The sequence below is a fragment of the Aethalodelphis obliquidens genome, unplaced genomic scaffold, assembly GCF_003676395.1.
Source record: "Aethalodelphis obliquidens isolate GAN/ISIS:26980383/991018 unplaced genomic scaffold, ASM367639v1 scaffold51, whole genome shotgun sequence".
Taxonomy (NCBI): Eukaryota; Metazoa; Chordata; class Mammalia; order Artiodactyla; family Delphinidae; genus Aethalodelphis; species Aethalodelphis obliquidens.
In genome coordinates this window covers 8,111,758-8,130,836 of record NW_020837995.1, presented here as the reverse complement: position 1 = coordinate 8,130,836, position 19,079 = coordinate 8,111,758, and the positions used below count along the sequence as shown (strand labels likewise).

Sequence of the window (19,079 nt, the reverse complement as noted above, 5' to 3'; positions counted from 1 at the left end):
GGAGAATTTTAAATAAAGGAGTGACATGATCTGACTTCTTTTTTTGTGTGTGTGGTACGCGGGCCTCTCACTGTTGTGGCCTCTCCTGTTGCGGAGCACAGGCTCCGGACGCGCAGGCTCAACGGCCATGGCTCACGGGCCCAGCCGCTCCGCGGCATGTGGGATCTTCCCGGACCGGGGCACGAACCCGTGTCCCCTGCATCGGCAGGCGGACTCTCAACCACTGTGCCACCAGCGAAGCCCATGATCTCACTTTTTAAAAAAGATAATTTGCTGTGAATAAAATGGACTGTGTTAAGGCCAGAATGAGGGCAGAAAGTCTAATCGCAGTAGTCCAGCTAAAAGACTGTGGTTTCGATAGAGGTAATAATGGGAATGGTAATAAATAAAAGATTTATGAAATTTCTTGGTGGTAAAGTTGATAGGCTTATTCATTAGATGTGGGGGAATGGTAAAGAAAGAGGGATCAGAGATGACTTCTGGACTTTTTTTGGCTTGAACTAACTGCGTGCATGGGGATGCCTTTTATTGAGATAGGGAAGCCTGTGGTACATTTGCATATTGGGGTGTGGTTTGTGACAGAAATCACTAACTTTGTTTTTCTTTAAAGTATTTATTTGGCTGCACCAGGTCTTAGTTGCAGCATGCAGGATCTTCCTTGCGGCATGCGGGATCTTTTAGTTGAGGTATGTAGGATATTTAGTTGCGGCATGCAAACTCTTAGTTGCAGCACGTGGGATCTAGTTCCCTGACCAGAGATCGGACCAGGGCCCGCTGCATTGGGAGTGCAAAGTGTTAGTCACTGGACCACTAGGGAAGTCCCAGTAACTATTTTTGGTTAGGTTGACTTTAAAATGTCTATTAGGATAGCCAATAGATGCAGGCAACTAAATGTGAGTCTGCGGTTCAGGTGAAATGTCAGGGATGGGGATATGAATTTGAGAGTCCATGGCTTGAAAACAGTATTTAATCTATTACCTAAAGATAGCTGTTGAAAGAAAAGATAATTGGGATACTTCAGAACTCTCCCCTGGGCCTCAAGAAGAGGTCCTGAATGAGAAGAACAGGAGTAAAGGAAACTGAATGGGAATACACATCAAGGAAGAAGCCAAGAGAAGCATTTCATATAGTATTTCATCAACTGTGCCAAATGAAGCCAAGAGGTCAATAAAGATCAGGACTGAGAAAGAGCCATAAGATTTGGCAAAAAGGAGGTTTCTGGTCACCGTGATCACTGGAATAGAAGGGATGCTTGAGGAAATAATAGGCAGCAAAAGATGATTACAATTCCCCCCAAATTTTGCTGTGAAAGAGAGTATAAAAACGGGGTAGTAGCTAGAGAAGAATATGAGGATAATGGAGATTTTTTCTTTTCCTTTTTTTTTAAAGAATGGAGACATTAGAGTATATATGTATAAATTAGTGAGAATGGTTTAGTAAAAAGGGAAAATACTGGAAGGGGAAGAAAAAAGGGCCACTCCTTTGATAAGAACAGAGAAACATTAATTTTTTTAAAAATTTATTTATTTATTTATTTACTGGCCATGTTGGGTCTTCATTGCTGCCCACGGGCTTTCTTTAGTTGTGAGTGGGGCTACTCTTCATTGGGGTGCACAGACTTCTCATTGCGGTGGCTTCTCTTGTTGCGAAGCATGGGCTCTAGGGGCGCAGGCTCAGTAGTTGTGGCACACGGGCTCAGCTGCTCCGTGGCATGTGGGATCTTCCCAGACCGGGGCTCGAACCCGTGTCCCCTGCATTGGTAGGCAGATTCTTAACCACTGCACCACCAGGGAAGCCCCAGGGAAACGTTAATTTAAACAGAAAGAATGAGTGTATAGGTACAGACTGCAGATATGGTAGATTTGGTGGAAGAAAATGGTGTTACCATTACATTCCTTCTATTTTCTCAATGAAATTAGAAACGAGATTATAGGTGAGGAGGGACAGGGATGCAGATTTGAAAATATGAAAGAAAATTAAATTAGTTGTTTAGCAGAAAGAAGAAATTCACCTACCAGGAAACTAGAATGATTGTTAGGCACTGGTAAATGCTCATTTGAGATTTGTGGTCAAGAATTTAAAATGACTGGACAGCTACATGTAAAAGAATGAAATTAGAACACTCCCTAACACTATACACAAAAATAAACTGAAAATGGATTAAAGACCTAAATGTAAGACTGGACCGTATAAAACTCTTAGAGGAAAACATAGGAAGAACACTCTTTGACATAAATCACAGCAAGATCCTTTTTGACCCACTTCCTAGAGAAATGGAAATAAAAACAAAAATAAACAAATGGGACCTAAGGAAACTTAAAAGCTTTTGCACAGCAAAAGAAATCATAAGCAAGACGAAAAGACAACCCTCAGAATGGGAAAAAATATTTGCAAACGAAGCAATTGACAAAGGATTAATGTCCAAAATATATAAACAGCTCATGCAGCTCAATATCAAAAAAACAAACAACCCAATCAAAAAATGGGTGGAAGACCTACATAGACATTTCTCCAAAGAAGACATACAGATGGCCAAGAGGCACATGAAAAGATGCTCAACGTCACTAATTATTAGAGAAATGCAGATCAAAACTACAATGAAGTATCACTTCACACCGGTTAGAATGGGCATCATCAGAAAATCTACAAACAATAAATGCTGGAGAGGGTGTGGAGAAAAGGGAACCCTCCTGCACTGTTGGTGGGAATGTAAACTGATACAGCCACTATGGGGAACAGTATGGAGGTTCCTTAAAAAACTAAAAATAGAACTACCATATGACCCAGCAATCCCACTACTGGGCATATACCCAGAAAAAACCGTAATTCAAAAAGACACACGCACCCCAATGTTCATTGCAGCACTATTTACAATAGTCAGGTGATGGAAGCAACCTAAATGTCCATCAACAGATGAATGGATAAAGAAGATGTGGTACAGGCTTCCCTGGTGGCATAGTGGTTAAGAATCCGCCTGCCAATGCAGGGGACACAGGTTCAAGTCCTGGTCCAGGAAGATCGCACATGCCGCGGAGCAGCTAAGCCCATGTGCCACAGCTACTGAGCCTGTGCTCTAGAGCCTGCGAGCCACAACTATTGAAGCCCGTGTGCCTAGAGCCTGTGCTCCGCAACAAGAGAAGCCCGTGCACCACAACGAGAAGCCCGGGCACCACAACAAAGAGTAGCCCCTGCTCACTGCAACTAGAGAAAGCCCGCGCACAGCAACGAAGACCCAATGCAGCCAAAAATAAATAAATTTATATATTAAAAAAAAAGATGTGGTATATATATACAATGGAATATTACTCAGCCATAAAAAGGAACGAAATTGGGTCATTTGTAGAGATATGGATGGAACTAGAGACTGTCATACAGAGTGAAGTAAGTCAGAAAGAGGAAAACAAATATGGTATATATTTGCATATATGTGGAATATATGTGCATATATTTCCACATATATGTGGAATCTGGGAAAATGGTACAGATGAACTGGTTTGCAAGGCAGAAATAGAGACACAGATGCAGGGAACAAACGTATGGCTACCAAGGGCGGAAAGTGTGGGGTGGGATGAACTGGGAGATTGGGATTGACATATATACACTAATATGTATAAAATAGATAACTAACAAGAACCTGCTGTATAGCACAGGGAACTCCACTTCGCTGTACAGTAGAAACCAATACAACATTGTAAAACAACTATACCCCCCCCACAAAAAAAAGAATTTAAAATGAGACCGATGCACACAGTTGCATTTTTCTCCAGCTACATTTAAACTATCAATACTTGGATGCAGGTACAGAGTGTGAGCAGAGAGCTGGATTTAAGCAGGGTTGAGGTTCTGCCAGGTGAATACAGTATAGTGGATCATGTAGGGAGTAGAAAGTAAGATATGAGCCAGGTGCTTAGTCAGTTAATGAGTGACAGGGAGTGACTAAAAAGTCTGAGGTGAGAACACTAAGGAGGTTGAAGAGGCAGAAAAAAAAAAATTGGAAGACATGAATCCGAAAGAAGCTTTTTGAAGGAGGATGGGGAATATGGTTTGGAAGTAGCAATGGTAAGAAAGGATAACAGCCTTGTCTTTAGGCCCAACCTGTGGCTTCCTCATTTCTCATATCCCTACCTGAGAGTGAAAGTCTGCAACAATCTTTGAAGCTAATTTTCAGTATAAGAAGAAACCTCTTTCTTATAGGCATAAGGATTTATAAGAGTACAAACTAGATTCAGAGACAAGTTTAGGAAATGAGTATTAAAATATCCTCAAAGGTCAATACTTTTTTTAACTACTCAAATCCCAACTAACCCTAGCTCAGGTTCTTCTTTGGCTAGTTGAGAATAAAATGTACTATTTTACCGGTATATACTTGGCATAGCTAGAGCCTTCCCTTTAGGAAGCAGTAGTTTTAATCTAAGTACCTAGTTCCTTTCCCAGCTCATATTTGGCTACTTTGCTAGCCTACTTCTTTGTTGTGGTGGTTCCCACTTTGAAAAGCTTTACACAACCAGCTCCTTGCTTTTTAACCATTCCCTGTCTCCTACCTAGACACGTAGATTCCATTTTTCAATGTACTATTTGAGCCCAGAGCACTTCTGTCAACCTTGGAAGGCACCAGTTGATGTAACAAATAGGGCAATTCCAAACGTACAGTCTGCTTTACAGACGTTTGCTTCTAACTTGTCACCTGGAACTCTGAAATATATTTTTCTCAAACAAATTACAAGTGATGGTTAAGTTTCCCAGCTAGCCTTATGAATGCCACGTCTCCTTAAGTGAGCTGAGCTGCAATAGTAGGTTACTCTGGATGCCTGTGTTTAAAAAAAAAAAAAAATTTCTTCTTTCTTGGTATAGATCCTAGTCAAAATGTCTAAATGAATGAAATTTATTTCTGGACTCTCCCTTACCTCCCTTTCTGTACTCTCGCGCATCTTCTAATGCCTTAAGCTCCAAATGCTATACTTCCCTACTTTCAGCCTATTCTGCACACCTCTTGCCCCCAAGTACTTCTAGGCTTCAGAATCAGAACCACTTCCCACTTCCCCCAAATTCCCAGTTTTTCAATTTATAGTGAAGCTTCCCTTAACTTAGAAAGAACATAATGTCTTTACTAATCAGTACACATCACTATCATCTAAATGAGTGAGTATGTTAACCTAAATAAGCCCTGGGAGAAATTTCGGCTGAAGTATTAAAAGTAAAGTGAAATATTTAGGAAATGTTAGGAAAAGCACTCTGTCTGCCGATTGCATGGAAATTATGAATTGGTCATGCAGTTCCTTTACTTTTGAACACAAACTTAGTTGCTTAATATTTTTCCTCAGGGGTTTCATGGAAAGCAACAATGGAAATTCAGCTTAAATGGAGAAACATAGAAACCACAGAAGCATCACATAAAGGTACACACAATGGGGTAATTTTCCTCAGACTTAACATATCAACTCAATCTTCCTACAACTAAGTTATTTTTACAAACTTGAACTAGATCAATACACATACCTTCTCTTCGCTCTTTTAATTTCTTCCGGAAAACCTCAGCCCGGATCTCCTCAAAGGAGAACTCCCCCACTCCTGCATAAATCTTCTCCTTACAATACATCATTTTCTCTTTCTTCTCCTCAGACTCTTGCTGAAGGCTCTGAACTCTTTGCAGGAGATCTCCTTCTTCCTTTCCAGGCTTTCTTGTGCTTAGAATGTGGTTTATACTGGGTTCAATTTTACATGGTGTCCTAAAAGAAGCAAGATAATTATTATTCACCATACAGATCAAATGATCTGTTTTGACAGAACGTTTTGACAGAACACAGGGACAATGTCAGTAGCGAGGCTATATGTGAGCGATTCCAAAAAAACAAAAACAAAAAAGACTGAGAAAACAGGCTAAAAATAATTTACATGGTCCATCAACAATTATGTTCTGAGTACTACTATGATGAAGAAAGAAATTAGGTGTAAGTTAGGTTCATCATATAGCTTTTATTAGTTATAGGTAAAAATAAATCTGAATACCATATCTTTTTTTTAAAGGAGGTAATATTTTTATTAAAAAAATTGTTTTTATTGAAGTATAGTTGATTTGTGTTCGTTTCAGATGTACAGCAAAGTGATTCACTTATACATATATATATATATATATATACTTATAGATATATTCTTTTTCAGATTCTTTTCCCTTATAGGTTATTACAAAATATTGAGTATTAGTTCCCTGTGCTATACAGTAGGTCCTTGTTGGTTATCTATTTTACATATAGTAGTGTGTATATGTTATTCCCAACCTCCTAACTTATCTCTCCCCTCATCTTTCCCCTTTGGTAACCATAAGTTTATTTTCTATGTCTGTGGAAATATCTAAATCAAAGCCAGTGTATGAAATGAAGTTAACTTATGCAATACAGCCCATTTTCCATTGTTTAGCACCCCAAAGAATTAGAGTTAGGAATATAGCATTTAGGGAACTGATGATGTGAAATTCAATGTTCTCAGCTGAGGGGGAAGAATGAGAGTGGTAATATAGGTTTGAAAAGAATGAAGCATAAAGTACCTCAATCGGGATAGGGCAGATGTTCTCAATCTGGACAATGGATCAGAATCACTTATGTATCTTTTATTTTCTTATGTACCTTTTTACAACTAAAGATACCTGGTCTTCACCTCAGATACACTGGATCAGAACCTTGAATGGCCCAAGCATCTACATGCTTAAAAGCCTTCCTCAACTGATAAAAGACTCTATGAAAATCCCACACAAACATCACACCTAGCATATAAGAAGGGTTATAGCTTAGTTATGAGGAAACTCTTGCCATGGGGTGCAAAATACGACCTAATGTTACATATTAGACTGAATCTCAGACTGCCTGTTTATTTAATCATCATCTATCATATTTTTTCTTTTAAACAGAAATGCCAAGGGTTAGGAAGAAAAAGACATCCAGAAAGAAAAAGCAGGTTACGAGGAAAAACTGCCATAATTTCTCATTACTGTCAATAACAAAGGTAGAACACCTCATTTAAATCACAGTGACTGTCTTTGACTACAGCAATGTAAATATAAACCTATTGAGTTTATTCCTTAATAATACCAACAAATAGTCTTTTAGCCCTAACATACTCAAAAAAATATAGATGTAAAGGAAATAAAACTTTGGTTTACCTTCATCCCCACAAAGAAGAAAATGCCTTTGGGAACTAGGATAGGTGCCCCTGCCCACTCTTCATAATTCCCACCTCAAAATATCTGGAAACCAAACTCACATAACTGGCTGTTGTGCAGTCTCTTCCACATATGGAGTAAAACTGGGAAGCACAGAGGGTACAGCTGTCATAGAAGCTGCATTGCCACGAGGCTGGCGATGAAGAAGAAAACTAAAATTACCATGGTTTTACATTCTGACACAACATATGCCGACCATGCCTAATTATTCAAGAGGAATTAAGAGAGATGCTAAAAATACTTATCTACTCTAACTCTGAAGTCTTTGTTATGTCAGCAAATAAACTGGATCTAAGAGTCCTTACCCTGTATTCCAAAGGCCTGCCTGTGTTCCAAGGGCCAGCTTGCAGCTCATTCTCTTTGGCCCTGGACACAGGAGGTGCTATCCATGGCTGCCCTGTAGGCCTAGATGACTCCGCTCTAGAAGGTTCATCAGCATTTTCATCAAAAACAGTAATTCTAGAATTACTTTGCATCTGTTGAAGAACTGGATTTTGGAGTCCTCTGTTGTGCCTTGGAGCTAAGAGAAAAATATTAAAACTCCATGTAAAATCTTTAATTATCAATTTAGATGCCCAAGAAGGTATACCTAATTCTTTCCCAAATCAAGGAGATTACTTCTACTACCACACAATCATAGATTTTTTTAAATAATAATTTTAAAAACCTTAATGGATCAAATTAGTAATTTTTAAGTCCATTCTGTATGTTACTTATACCCTACCTCTTTTCCCTCACCTGTAATCTTTTATGCATAGATATCCAAGAAACAAATTCTACATCTTCCTTCAGTCATCATTCTAACATTGCCTAATTTTACCAGACTAACCTAATCTTAATCTTCATTTTTCAGTTTAAAACTTTCCCTCAATGGAAATCAGCTGAAATGTACTGAATCTAGAAAAAACAAATTAGCCCACTTATTAGTGGTATTCTCTTTAGTGGGGCTGCTTATTAGAATCAAGCTTCATCATGTTCTGGATGAAATATTCTTTAAGACTATATTCCTTATACCCTAATTCTCAGATCTCCAAGGAACATTCTGAGTATTAATTTTTATTTATTTTTGGCAGCGTTGGGTCTTTGTTGCTGCACACGGACTTCTCATTGCAGTGGCTTCTCTTATTGGGGAGCACGGGCTCCAGGGCGCACAGGCTTCAATGGTTGTGGCGCACAGGCTCTAGAGCGCAGGCTCAGTAGTTGTGGTGCATGGGCTTAGCTACTCTGCGGCATGTGGGATCTTCCCAGACCAGGGCTCAAACCCATGTCCCCTGCATTGGCAGGCAGATTCTTAACCACTGTGCCACCAGGGAAGTCCCCATTCTGAGTATTAAAAGTTGATATCAGGAAAGGGATAAGAGATCTTTTAAAAATCTGGTCTACATGTCTAACTGCTATAAATTTGGTTAATAATTGTTTATCTTTGTACCTTCCACTCAATTTTGCTGTAAACCTAAATTTCCCTAAAAAATAGTGAATTTTTAAAAAAGCTATTACTGATCATCTTTAGGTATACAAAGACAGCCCAATTTCTGACCCCTCAAAAGCTGAAGACCAAGTTAAAACATTCTTTGAGGATTTGGTACATGTAAGCTTTACTTTGATAATACTTGCTATATTATTGCATATATTCTTTCAACTAACAACTAAAACTGAGAAACTCTAGATGCTCCCTGTATATTAGGTTAGGTTTTTTTCTCTCTCTCTCTTTTTCTTTTGCATTATAAGGGCCTCAGAATGGGTTTTTCTTAATTAAGAGACAAAATGCTGACATGTTTTAGTGTTACTGCACACTGTGATCTCAGTTCTCCTTAGACTTTTCTTTTTTGCCACCTAGTACTCAGAACAGAAGGACAATGTCCACATATATATTTATACATGTTCTCCTTACATAATTTGCCTACCACCTGAGACGAAGAGCTTCCCATAACAACACTTCACAAACTTACCCTTGAGAGCACCTCCTACACGGCTGATTGGAGCTCTTGCTGTCTTCTTCCCTTTGCTTTTTAGTTCAGCCAATGTGCTTCGTTGTGGTTCAGAAGATCCAAAAACTTCCTCCTCCTCTTCTTTCTCAAGTGCCAACAGAGTTTGCCGAGACACTCGAGCTTGGAATTGTCTGAAGTAAGAGAATGGACAATTAACATTTGGTGGGATGAACACTACTCACCAGATTCAAATTTCTTAATTTGTTAAATAAACAAGGGCGAAAAGTGGGATAAGGGAAGAAATATATACAAATAGCCAAAAGAAAGTGTTTAATCTCTCAGGAATAAAGAAAGCCACCTTGAAATCAGAAAAGGTTTTGGCTAGAATGATTTAGCTCCCCCTCTGTATGTCCAAACTTGACCAATTAAAAATACTCTGAAGAGCACGAGTAAGTTGATCTCAGGATCAGATCAGGATGTCTAAGATTAAGATCATAGAATTTATTAAGATGAGACTTTCCCACCAACTTTTTAAACTCACGAAATAGTTGAAAGAGTAAATGAGCACCGATATACCTTTTACCTAGATTCACTAATTGTTAACATCTTGCCACGTCTATTTTTATCGCTGCATGTCTTTCTCTCTCTACATAGAATCCCCACCCTACCCCCTACCCCACCATTTTTCCTGAATCAGATGAAATGAAGTTGCATCCAACAGGACATTTTACTTTAGTAAAGCTGGCAGAAGTTTGAAGTCTAAACTTCCTGTGCTGCTGCCCAAGTTTCAAGCATTATCAAAAGGGTGAAAAAACTGAATAAACTGCGAACGCTGGCCAAGATGGAACAAGCTCATGATAGCTTCTCTCTCTCTCACTGATTAGAATTAAAAACGTTAGACAAAATACAAAAAAGCAACTGAGATCTCTGAAATGTAAACAAAAGCAAGTGGACTGTGGAGAGGAGTCAAACTTGAAGAAACAACCCACACAGGGCTGCTTCCTGGTTTCTTTTTTTTTTCCCCTTCATCTCTTTTCCTCACTTTGAATTGTTACACTGGTGGTGTGGGAAGCTAAAACTCCTAGAGAAACCTCATCTTTCTGGCCAGAGGACTGGGAAAACAGGACTCTGAGGGCCAATGAGTATGGGAGAAACAGTGGAGAGGATGAGCTGAAGAAAGGGATCTCCTAATTCTATACATAAATTGGCACAAGCTCTGGACTCACCCCTGAGCTATGCATACACAGGGCAGACCCAAAGCAGCAGAGAAAAGGCTTTGAGAATTGAACTATAGTATAAACCACTGCCCAAGTCCTAGACTAACCCCAGAGCAACAGACACATGGGATAGACCCAAAGGTCTTTGGAAAATTGAACTGACACTGGAACCAATACCCACATAAGATGAAAAAGAAATTATGATATCTGAAGGTTAGTTACCTAGTAAGACAAAAACATCAACATTCTCCAGAGAACATCAACCAACAGGACCTAGAGTCGAGTAATTCAGGATGAATGTCCAGGATATCATCCAAAATTAAGTCACACACGAAGAACTGGGAAAATGTGACCGATTCTCAAAGGAAAAAAAAAATCAACAGATACAAACATCAAATGACCCAGGTGTTAGAGTTTTCAGACAGAGATTTTAAAGCAGCTATTATAATGATGCTCCATAAGATAAAGGTAAAAACATTTGAAATGAGTGGAAAGATAGTTCTCAGCAGACACACAGAAAGTATGAAAAAGAATCAAATGGAAATTTTAGACCTGAAAAACACAGTATCCGAAATAAAAAATTTACTGTATATACTCATTATCAGAATGGAGAAGACTGAGAAAAGAGTAAATGAACCTGAAAACAAATAAATAAAAATTGGCCACCCTAAAGAACAGAAAGAATAAAGGTTAAATTTTTTTTTTAATGAACAGAGCTTCAGGGACCTGTGGGACAATATCAGAAAGTCTAACATATGCGTAACTGAAGTCCCAGAAGAAAAGGTATAGACACGTTTTGCTTTTGTTTTTTTTTGTGGTACGCGGGCCTCTCGCTGTTGTGACCTCTCCCATTGCGGAGCACAGGCTATGGACGCGCAGGCTCAGCGGCCATGGCTCACGGGCCCAGCCGCTCCGCGGCATGTGGGATCCTCCCGGACCAGGGCACAAACCTGTGTCCCCTGCATCGGCAGGCGGACTCTCAACCACTGCGCCACCAGGGAAGCCCTAGACACATATTTTTAAAATAATGGCTGAAAACTTTTCAAATTTTGTGAAAGGCATGCATTTACAAATTCAAAAAGTGCAGTAATCCCCAAATGGATTAAACATAAAGGTAATCACACCTAGACACATCATGATCAAACTGCTGAAAAGCAATGTTGAAGAAAGAAACCTTAAATATACCCAGAGAAAATCAACACACTACAAAAAATGGGGAAGAACCATTCAAATGACTACAGGTTTCCCATCAGAAGTCATGGAGTCCAGAAGACAGAAACATGTTAAAAGAACTGTTACCTAGAATTCTACACCCAGTGAAAATATCCTTCAGGAATGAAGATGAATAAAGACATTCTCAGATGAAAACAAAACTAAGATAATTTTTAGGCAAAAGACTCACTCTAAATGAATGGCTAAAAAAACCCCTCACTGGGCTGAAAGGAAATGATACCAGAGGAGAACCTGGAATTTCAGGAATAAAGAAAGAACAAAAATGGTAAATATAAAAGATTATTTTTCTCCTAAGTTCTTTAAAATATGTATGGCTGATGAAAGCAAAAATTATAACATTGTCTGATGGGGTTTTCTTCTTTTTTTAAAAAATTTATTTATTTTATTTATTTATTTTTGGCTGTGTTGGGTCCTTGTTGCTGCGCATGGGCTTTCTCTACTTGCAGTGAGCGGGGACTACTCTTCCTTGTGGTGTGCAGGCTTCTCATTGCGGTGGCTTCTCTTGCGGTGGAGCACAGGCTCTAGGTGCGCGGGCTTCAGCAGCTGCGGCACGTGGGCTCAGTAGTTGCGGCTCACGGGCTCTAGAGTGCAGGCTCTACAGAGCAGGCTCAGCAGCTGTGGCTCACAGGCTTAGCTGCTCCGGGGCATGTGGGACCTTCGTGGACCAGGGATCGAACCCGTGTCCCCTGCATTGGCAGGCAGATTCTTAACCACTGCGCCACCATGGAAGTCCCGGATGGGGCTTTTAATGTATGTAAATATAATACATACAACCAGTATATCAAAAAAGTTGGGAAGATAAAGAACCCATATGGTTATAAAGCTTTTATATTTTACTTGAAGTGGTAAAATATTAACTCTAAGGAGACTGTGAAAGGTTAGATATATGTATAATATACCCTAGAGCAACCACTAAAAAAGTAACAGACAAAAAGCCAATAAAATAAATTTAAATGAAATTAAAAAAAAATTCAAATAATCCAAAAGAAGACAGGAGGAAAGGGGCAACAGACGAACAAAAGACAGAGAACAAACTGAAAACAAATAATAACAGATCTAAATCCCCCAAAATTGATAATTCCATTAAAATGTTCTAAGTATACCACATAAAAGATACTGCAAGAACTGAGAAAAACACAACACCCAACTCTTTAGCGTGTAAGAACCACTTTAAATATAAAGACATTGACAGGTTAAAAGCAAAAGGAGCAACCTGTTTAAAAAATGGGCAGAAGACCTTAAAAGGCTTTTTTCCAAAGAGGAAACGCAGATGGCCAGAAGGCACATGAAAAGATGCTTAACATCACTAATCATCAGGGAAATGAAAATCAAAACCACAATGAGGTATCACCTCACACCTGTCAGAATGGCTATCATCAAAAAGAACACAAATCACAAATGTTGGCAAGGATGTGGAGAAAAGGGAACCCTTGTACACTGTTGTAGGAATGTAAATTGCTGCAGCCATTATGGAAAAGAGCTCCATGGAGGTTTCTCAAAAAACTAAAAACAGAACTACCATATGACCCAGCAATTCCAATCCTGGGTATATATCCAAAAAAAACCAAAAACACTAATTTGCAAAGATAAATGCACTCCAGCGTTCAGAATAGTGTTATTTTCAATTGCCAAGATACGGAAGCAACCTAAGTGTCCACCAACAGATGAATGGATAAACAAGATGTGGTATACATATACAGTGGAATACTACTCAGTCATAAAAAAGAATGAAATCTTGTCATTTGCAACAACATGGATGAACTTGGAGGGGATTATGCAAAGTGAAATAAGTCAGAGGCAGAGACAAATACTGTATGATATCACTTATATGTGGCATCTAAGAAATACAACAAACTAGTGAATAAAATAAAAAAGAAACAGACTCAAAGATATAGAGAACTAGTGGTTACCAGTGGGGAGAGGGAAGGGGGAGGGGCAACATAGGGGTAGGGAATTGGAAGGTACAAACTATTAGGTATAAAATAACCTACAAGGACATATTATACAACACAGGGAATAGAGCCAATATTTTATAATAACTATAAATGGAGTATAACCTTTAAAAATTGTGGATCACTATATTGTACGCCTGTAACTTTTACAATACTGTACATCAACTATACTTCAACAAAAAAAAGAACTCCCTTTGTTAAAAAGAAAAAAGTAAAAGGGAATCCACACAAAAACCTGTAATGTGAATGTTTACAGCAGCATTATTTCATAATTGCCAAAAAATAAAAACCTAAATGCCCAATAACTGAAGAATGGATCAACAAAATGTGGTATGTCCATAGAATGACATATTATTCAACAATAAAAAGGAATGAAATACTGATATATGCCACACTATGTTCATCTATGATGAACCCTGAAAACATGCTAAGTGAAAGAAGCCAGTCACAAAAGACCACATAATGTAGGATTCCATTTACATGCAATGTCCAGAAGAGGCAAATGCAGAGAGAGAAAGCAGATTAGTGGTTGCCTGGAACTGGGGTGAGTGGGAATGGGGAGTGACTGCTAATAAGTATGGAATTCATTTTGGGGTGTTAAAAATGTTGTAAAATTAGATTGTGGCAATGGCTGCACAACTCTAAAACTGTTAAAAAAAAAAAAGTAAAGAAAGGAAAAACATGTACCGTGCAAACTAAAGAAAGTTGGACTGCCTATATCAATATCAGATTAAGCTGACTTCAGAACGAGTATGATCAGGGATAAAGATGAACATTATATAATGTAAAGGGATCAATTCTAAATGTGTATAAACCTAACAACAGAACTTCAAAATATATGTAGCAAGACTGATATGAGCTCAAAGAAGAAACATAAATTCACAATAAAAGAGGGAATTCCCTGGTAGTCCAGTGGTTAGGATTCTGCACTCTCATTGGTGAGGGCCCAGGTTCAATCCCTGGTCGGGGAACTAAGATCTCACAAGCCACGCGGCAAGAAAAACGAACAAACAACCAAACAAACAAAACACAATAAAAGAAACTTCGAAATTCCTCTCTCAGTAACTGATAGAGCAAGTAGACAGAAAATCAGCAAGGATACAGAAGACTAGAACAGATTACCAATCAACTTAACCTAAATGACATTTACAGAACATTTTACTCCAAAACAGCAGAAAAGACATATTTTTCAGGTATACACAAAACATTCACCATGATAGACCATATTCTGGGCCATAAAATGAACCTTAATAAATTCAAAAGAATTGAAATCATACAAATTATGTTCTCTGATCATAATGGAATTAAACTAGAAATCAGTTAACAGGGAGATATCTGAAAAATCTCCGAACATGTCCTAATTAAACAATACACTTCTATATAACCCATGGATCAAAAGGAAGACATAAAGAAAATTAAAAAATATTTTGAACTGAATGAAAATGAAAATATAATATTATATCAAAATTTGTGGGATACGGCTAAAGCAGTGCTTAGACAGACATTTTTTATATTAGAAAAGAAAATTCTAGAAATCAGTGCTCTAAGTGTCACCTTAAATTAGAAAAAGAAGGGCAAGTTAAACCCAAAGCAAGCACAGAGAAGGAAATAATAAAGAGCAGAAATTAATAAAATTAAGAGCAGAATATCAATTAAGAGAAAAATCAATGGAACCAAAAGCTGATTCCCTAAAAAGATCAAGAGAAATCAATAAACTTCTACCCAGACTGACAGGAAAAAGAGAAGACCAATATCAGGACTATCAATACGAAAAACAAAAGAAGGGGGGTTACTACATAACCTACAGACATTAAAAGGATAATAAAGGAATACTATGAACAATTCTATGTCCATAAACTCATCACTTGGATGAAATGGACCAATTCCTTGAAAGACAAAAACTACCAAAGTCCACTAAGAGAAATCAAAGATCTAAATAAATGGAGAAATATACCTTGTTCATGCACAATATTCATCAAAATCCCAGGAAGCTGATTCTAGAATTTATACACAGAGTCAAAGGAACTAGAAGACTTAAAAAGAACAGTTAGAAGACTCATATTACCTGATTTCCAGACTTACTATAAAACTTCAGCAATCTAGATAGTGTGATATATACCAATGATAGACACAGAGATCAACAGAACAAAACAGAGTAACAGAGATAAACCTATACAAATATGATCACTTGCTTTTTGACAAAGATGCAAGTAATTCAATGGAGAAAGTCTTTTCAACAAGTGGCACAGGAATAAATGGAGGCTCATATGCAAAATAAAAAAAAAAACAGCCTTGATACCTTCTACAAAAATTAACTCAAAATGGATCACAGATTTAAATGTAAAAAGTAAACTATAAAACTTTAGGATAAAAACATAGGCGTGACCTCTGTGACCTTCAGCTAGATGGAATTCTTAGATATACCAAAAGCACGATCCATACAAGAAATAATTGTAAGTTAAACTTCTTCAAAATTAAAAACTTTGGTCTATAAAAAACACTCCCAGACTTAAGCTAGGAGAAAAGACTTACAAATCACTCATCTGACAAAAGGCTTGTATTCAGCATATATAAAGAACTCTTACAACTCAAATGCATTGTGCTAAATGAAAGCAGCCAGAATCAAGACTATATACTGTATGATTCCATTTATATGACATTATGGAAAAGGCAAAACTATGGGGCTGGAGAACACATCAGTGGTTGCTAGAGATTGGGATTGTGAGTAGGTGTTGACAACAAAGGGATAACGTGAGGGAATTCTATGGAGTGATGAAATTATTCTATATCTTGATTATGGTAATGGTTACATGTCTCTACTCACTTGTGAAAATGTATAGAACTGTACACCAGAGTACATTTTACAGAATGTTAAATGGAAAATATTTAAATATGTCTTTTAAAAAACTGAATAGTAATGAAGTTAACTTGCCAATCCATAGAGAGCACTTTATTCAGATGCAAAACGACTGTTATTAGTTTTAACCAGTTAAGACAAGCTCCAGAGAAGCAGTTTACCGGTGCTGGGACTGCAGTCTTTCCAGTGGTTCAGCCTTCTGTTGAATCCCTTCCTGAAATATCACATCTGCTCTCTTAAAGTTTTCTCTAGCTTCATATTCTTCAGCCCATGAGATATAGAATTGAGCAAGTGAAATGCCAATTCCTTGGTTATGTAAATAACTGTACATATCCAAAGGTTCATTGCATAAATGCCCCTGTAACAAATGAAAAGCATTAGCAGTTAACCAATTTCTCTTCACTTACTGAGTGTCTATTATGTGCCAAACAATCACTGGAGATACTATATGTAGTTTCTGCACTGAAAAAAATATATCTATTATAATACAATGTTATAAGGAATATATTGGGAGGACCTAAAACATAGACAAAAGAGATTAATTTGTAAGAAAAAGAGATAGGGAGGAAAGACTTTAAGAAGGTATGACATTTGAGTGTGGCACTTAAGGAAGAATAGACTTACATAAGGTAGACAATGGAAAACGAAGGGCATTCTAGGCAGAGAAAATAGCATAAGCAAAGACACTGAAGACTAGAAATTTGTAGGGGTGTAGGCAAGACAGGAGTTTGGGAAAAAAAGGTCTGAACAGTCTTGAAAGTCAAGCTAATCAATTTTAAATATACTTGATAGTCAATGTTATATGTGTTGGGGTAGGAGAGCTATAAGCAAAGAAATGACATGGTCAAATCTATATTTTAGAAGGGACCTTATAAGACCAGTTACAATGTAGATAATTCTAGTAGCAAGAAGGGGAGGAGAGAGGGATCACTAAAAATCCCACACCACTAACAGTTTTATGTATTTTCTTCAGTCTTTGTTTTTCCCTTAGGGAAAAAAAGGAACATGTATCACTTTACCCAGGATAAAAGGATTTTTGTCATTTTACAGTTTTAATCATAATTAAATGTTTTTTTCCATTTGATAGTGCATCATTCATTTTTCCATGCGGCTACTTACTCTTCATTATTATTTTTAAATGGGTGAAAAATGTTCCATCTAGTAGATCTCCCATCATTTAATTATTCTCCTATTTTTTTGATAAACCACTTCTAATTTTGCCTAATATAAATAATTGTATAATAAATATCCTTAAGCATACTGCCTTTCACAATTTACATTATTCCCTTAAATTCCTATAAGTAGAACTATGTTAAAAAGTAAATTGCTTTCTAAGACGGTTTTACAAATTTAAAATGTTAGCAGTTATTCCCAAATGTAATTTCACAGATAATACTTATTTTTAAAAGTTTCTCCTTTCATATAGAAAGTAGCATTTTAGTGTTCTAGTTAGGAGTTCTTTTACTACTGCGGAGGATAACATTTTCTCCTGTTCATTTACCATCTGTCTTCCTCAAAAAAGTAAACTCCACGAAGGCAGAAAACATTGCTATCTACTATATTCAGGTCCCTTCCCAGGGTCTGGTAGAAAAAGCCTGAAAAAATGAAATGCTCCATTTATATCTTTGACAAAAACAATTAGTATTTTATACTTTAATTTTGCAGTAATTTAGTAAATGCAGTTTTTCTGCTTATCCGAATTAGAGATGTTTTCCCATATGTGATGGTGTTTCAAGCAAAGTTATAATTCTCAATGCGTTATCAGTATAAGATCCAGTCCTCGATATCTATTACTACATAAATAAAGCTTAAAATTGACTGCACTTCGTTAACGGCTTTCTGAATAGCTGTGGTACAGCATGGGATAGCCAATACATATCAGGTTATTCCAGACTGCTGAATGAGATCACTTAAGAAATAACATAAATATCAATAAAAGGATAAGATGGTGAGATTAATAGATTCAAAAGTTAAACATACCTTTTTGGTAACCTTAAAAAGCCAAATTAAAACAATTTTACACTTTTAACTAAAAATACTGGATATTTTCTAAGAACAAATATTTCCTTAGCTAGATTGTAGTTATCCTTTATAAAAATAACTGGGGCTTTCCTGGTGGCCAATGAAGGAGACACGGGTTCGAGCCCTGGTCCGGGAAGATCCCACATGCCGCAGAGCAACTAAGCCCGTGTGCCACAACTACTGAGCCTGCGTGCCACAACTACTGAAGCCCACGCACCTAGAGCCCGTGCTCCACAGCAAGAGAAGCCATCACAATGAGAAGCCAGAGCGCTGCAACGAAGAGTAGCCCTCGCTGGCCGCAAGTAGAGAAAGCCGGCGTGCAGCAACGAAGACCCAACACAGCCAAAAATAAAAATAAATAAAATAAAATAAATTTTAAAAAAAACAAAAAAAACCTCTGACTGCAGAAATCTTTCTGCAAATCAAAAGAGTAGTGTGAGAAACCCACCTTTACTCCTCTTGACTAAGAAAGACAGCAAAATAGTTTCATATGGACCTTATTTTCCAGGTGCAAAGTTTAAATTACTGCTGATCACTCTAGAGCTGATAATTTGAATTTGACGGTTATCTAGACCAGTCCTTCTCAGATTACCTGTGGTGAAGGAGACAGGTGTGTGTGTGTGTGTGTGTGTGTGTGTGTGTGTGTGTGTGTGTGTG

General features: G+C 37.6%; 1 protein-coding gene and 1 non-coding gene across 2 annotated transcripts in view; one reads left to right on the top strand and one right to left on the bottom strand.

Moving 5' to 3' along the window:
* BUB1B (BUB1 mitotic checkpoint serine/threonine kinase B) overlaps positions 1-19,079 on the bottom strand; it is a 59,268-nt gene that overhangs the window by 28,059 nt on the left and 12,130 nt on the right. Inside the window, exons 5-9 of the mRNA XM_027083862.1 lie at positions 16,562-16,758; positions 9,163-9,332; positions 7,519-7,733; positions 7,255-7,346; positions 5,497-5,726 (exon numbers count right to left, since the gene is read on the bottom strand). Coding sequence (XP_026939663.1) covers positions 5,497-5,726; positions 7,255-7,346; positions 7,519-7,733; positions 9,163-9,332; positions 16,562-16,758 — 904 coding nt within the window. The remainder of the gene's footprint in view (positions 1-5,496; positions 5,727-7,254; positions 7,347-7,518; positions 7,734-9,162; positions 9,333-16,561; positions 16,759-19,079) is intronic.
* TRNAE-CUC (transfer RNA glutamic acid (anticodon CUC)) lies at positions 14,442-14,514 on the top strand. The gene has a single exon. It is a non-coding gene; the product is annotated as a tRNA-Glu (tRNA).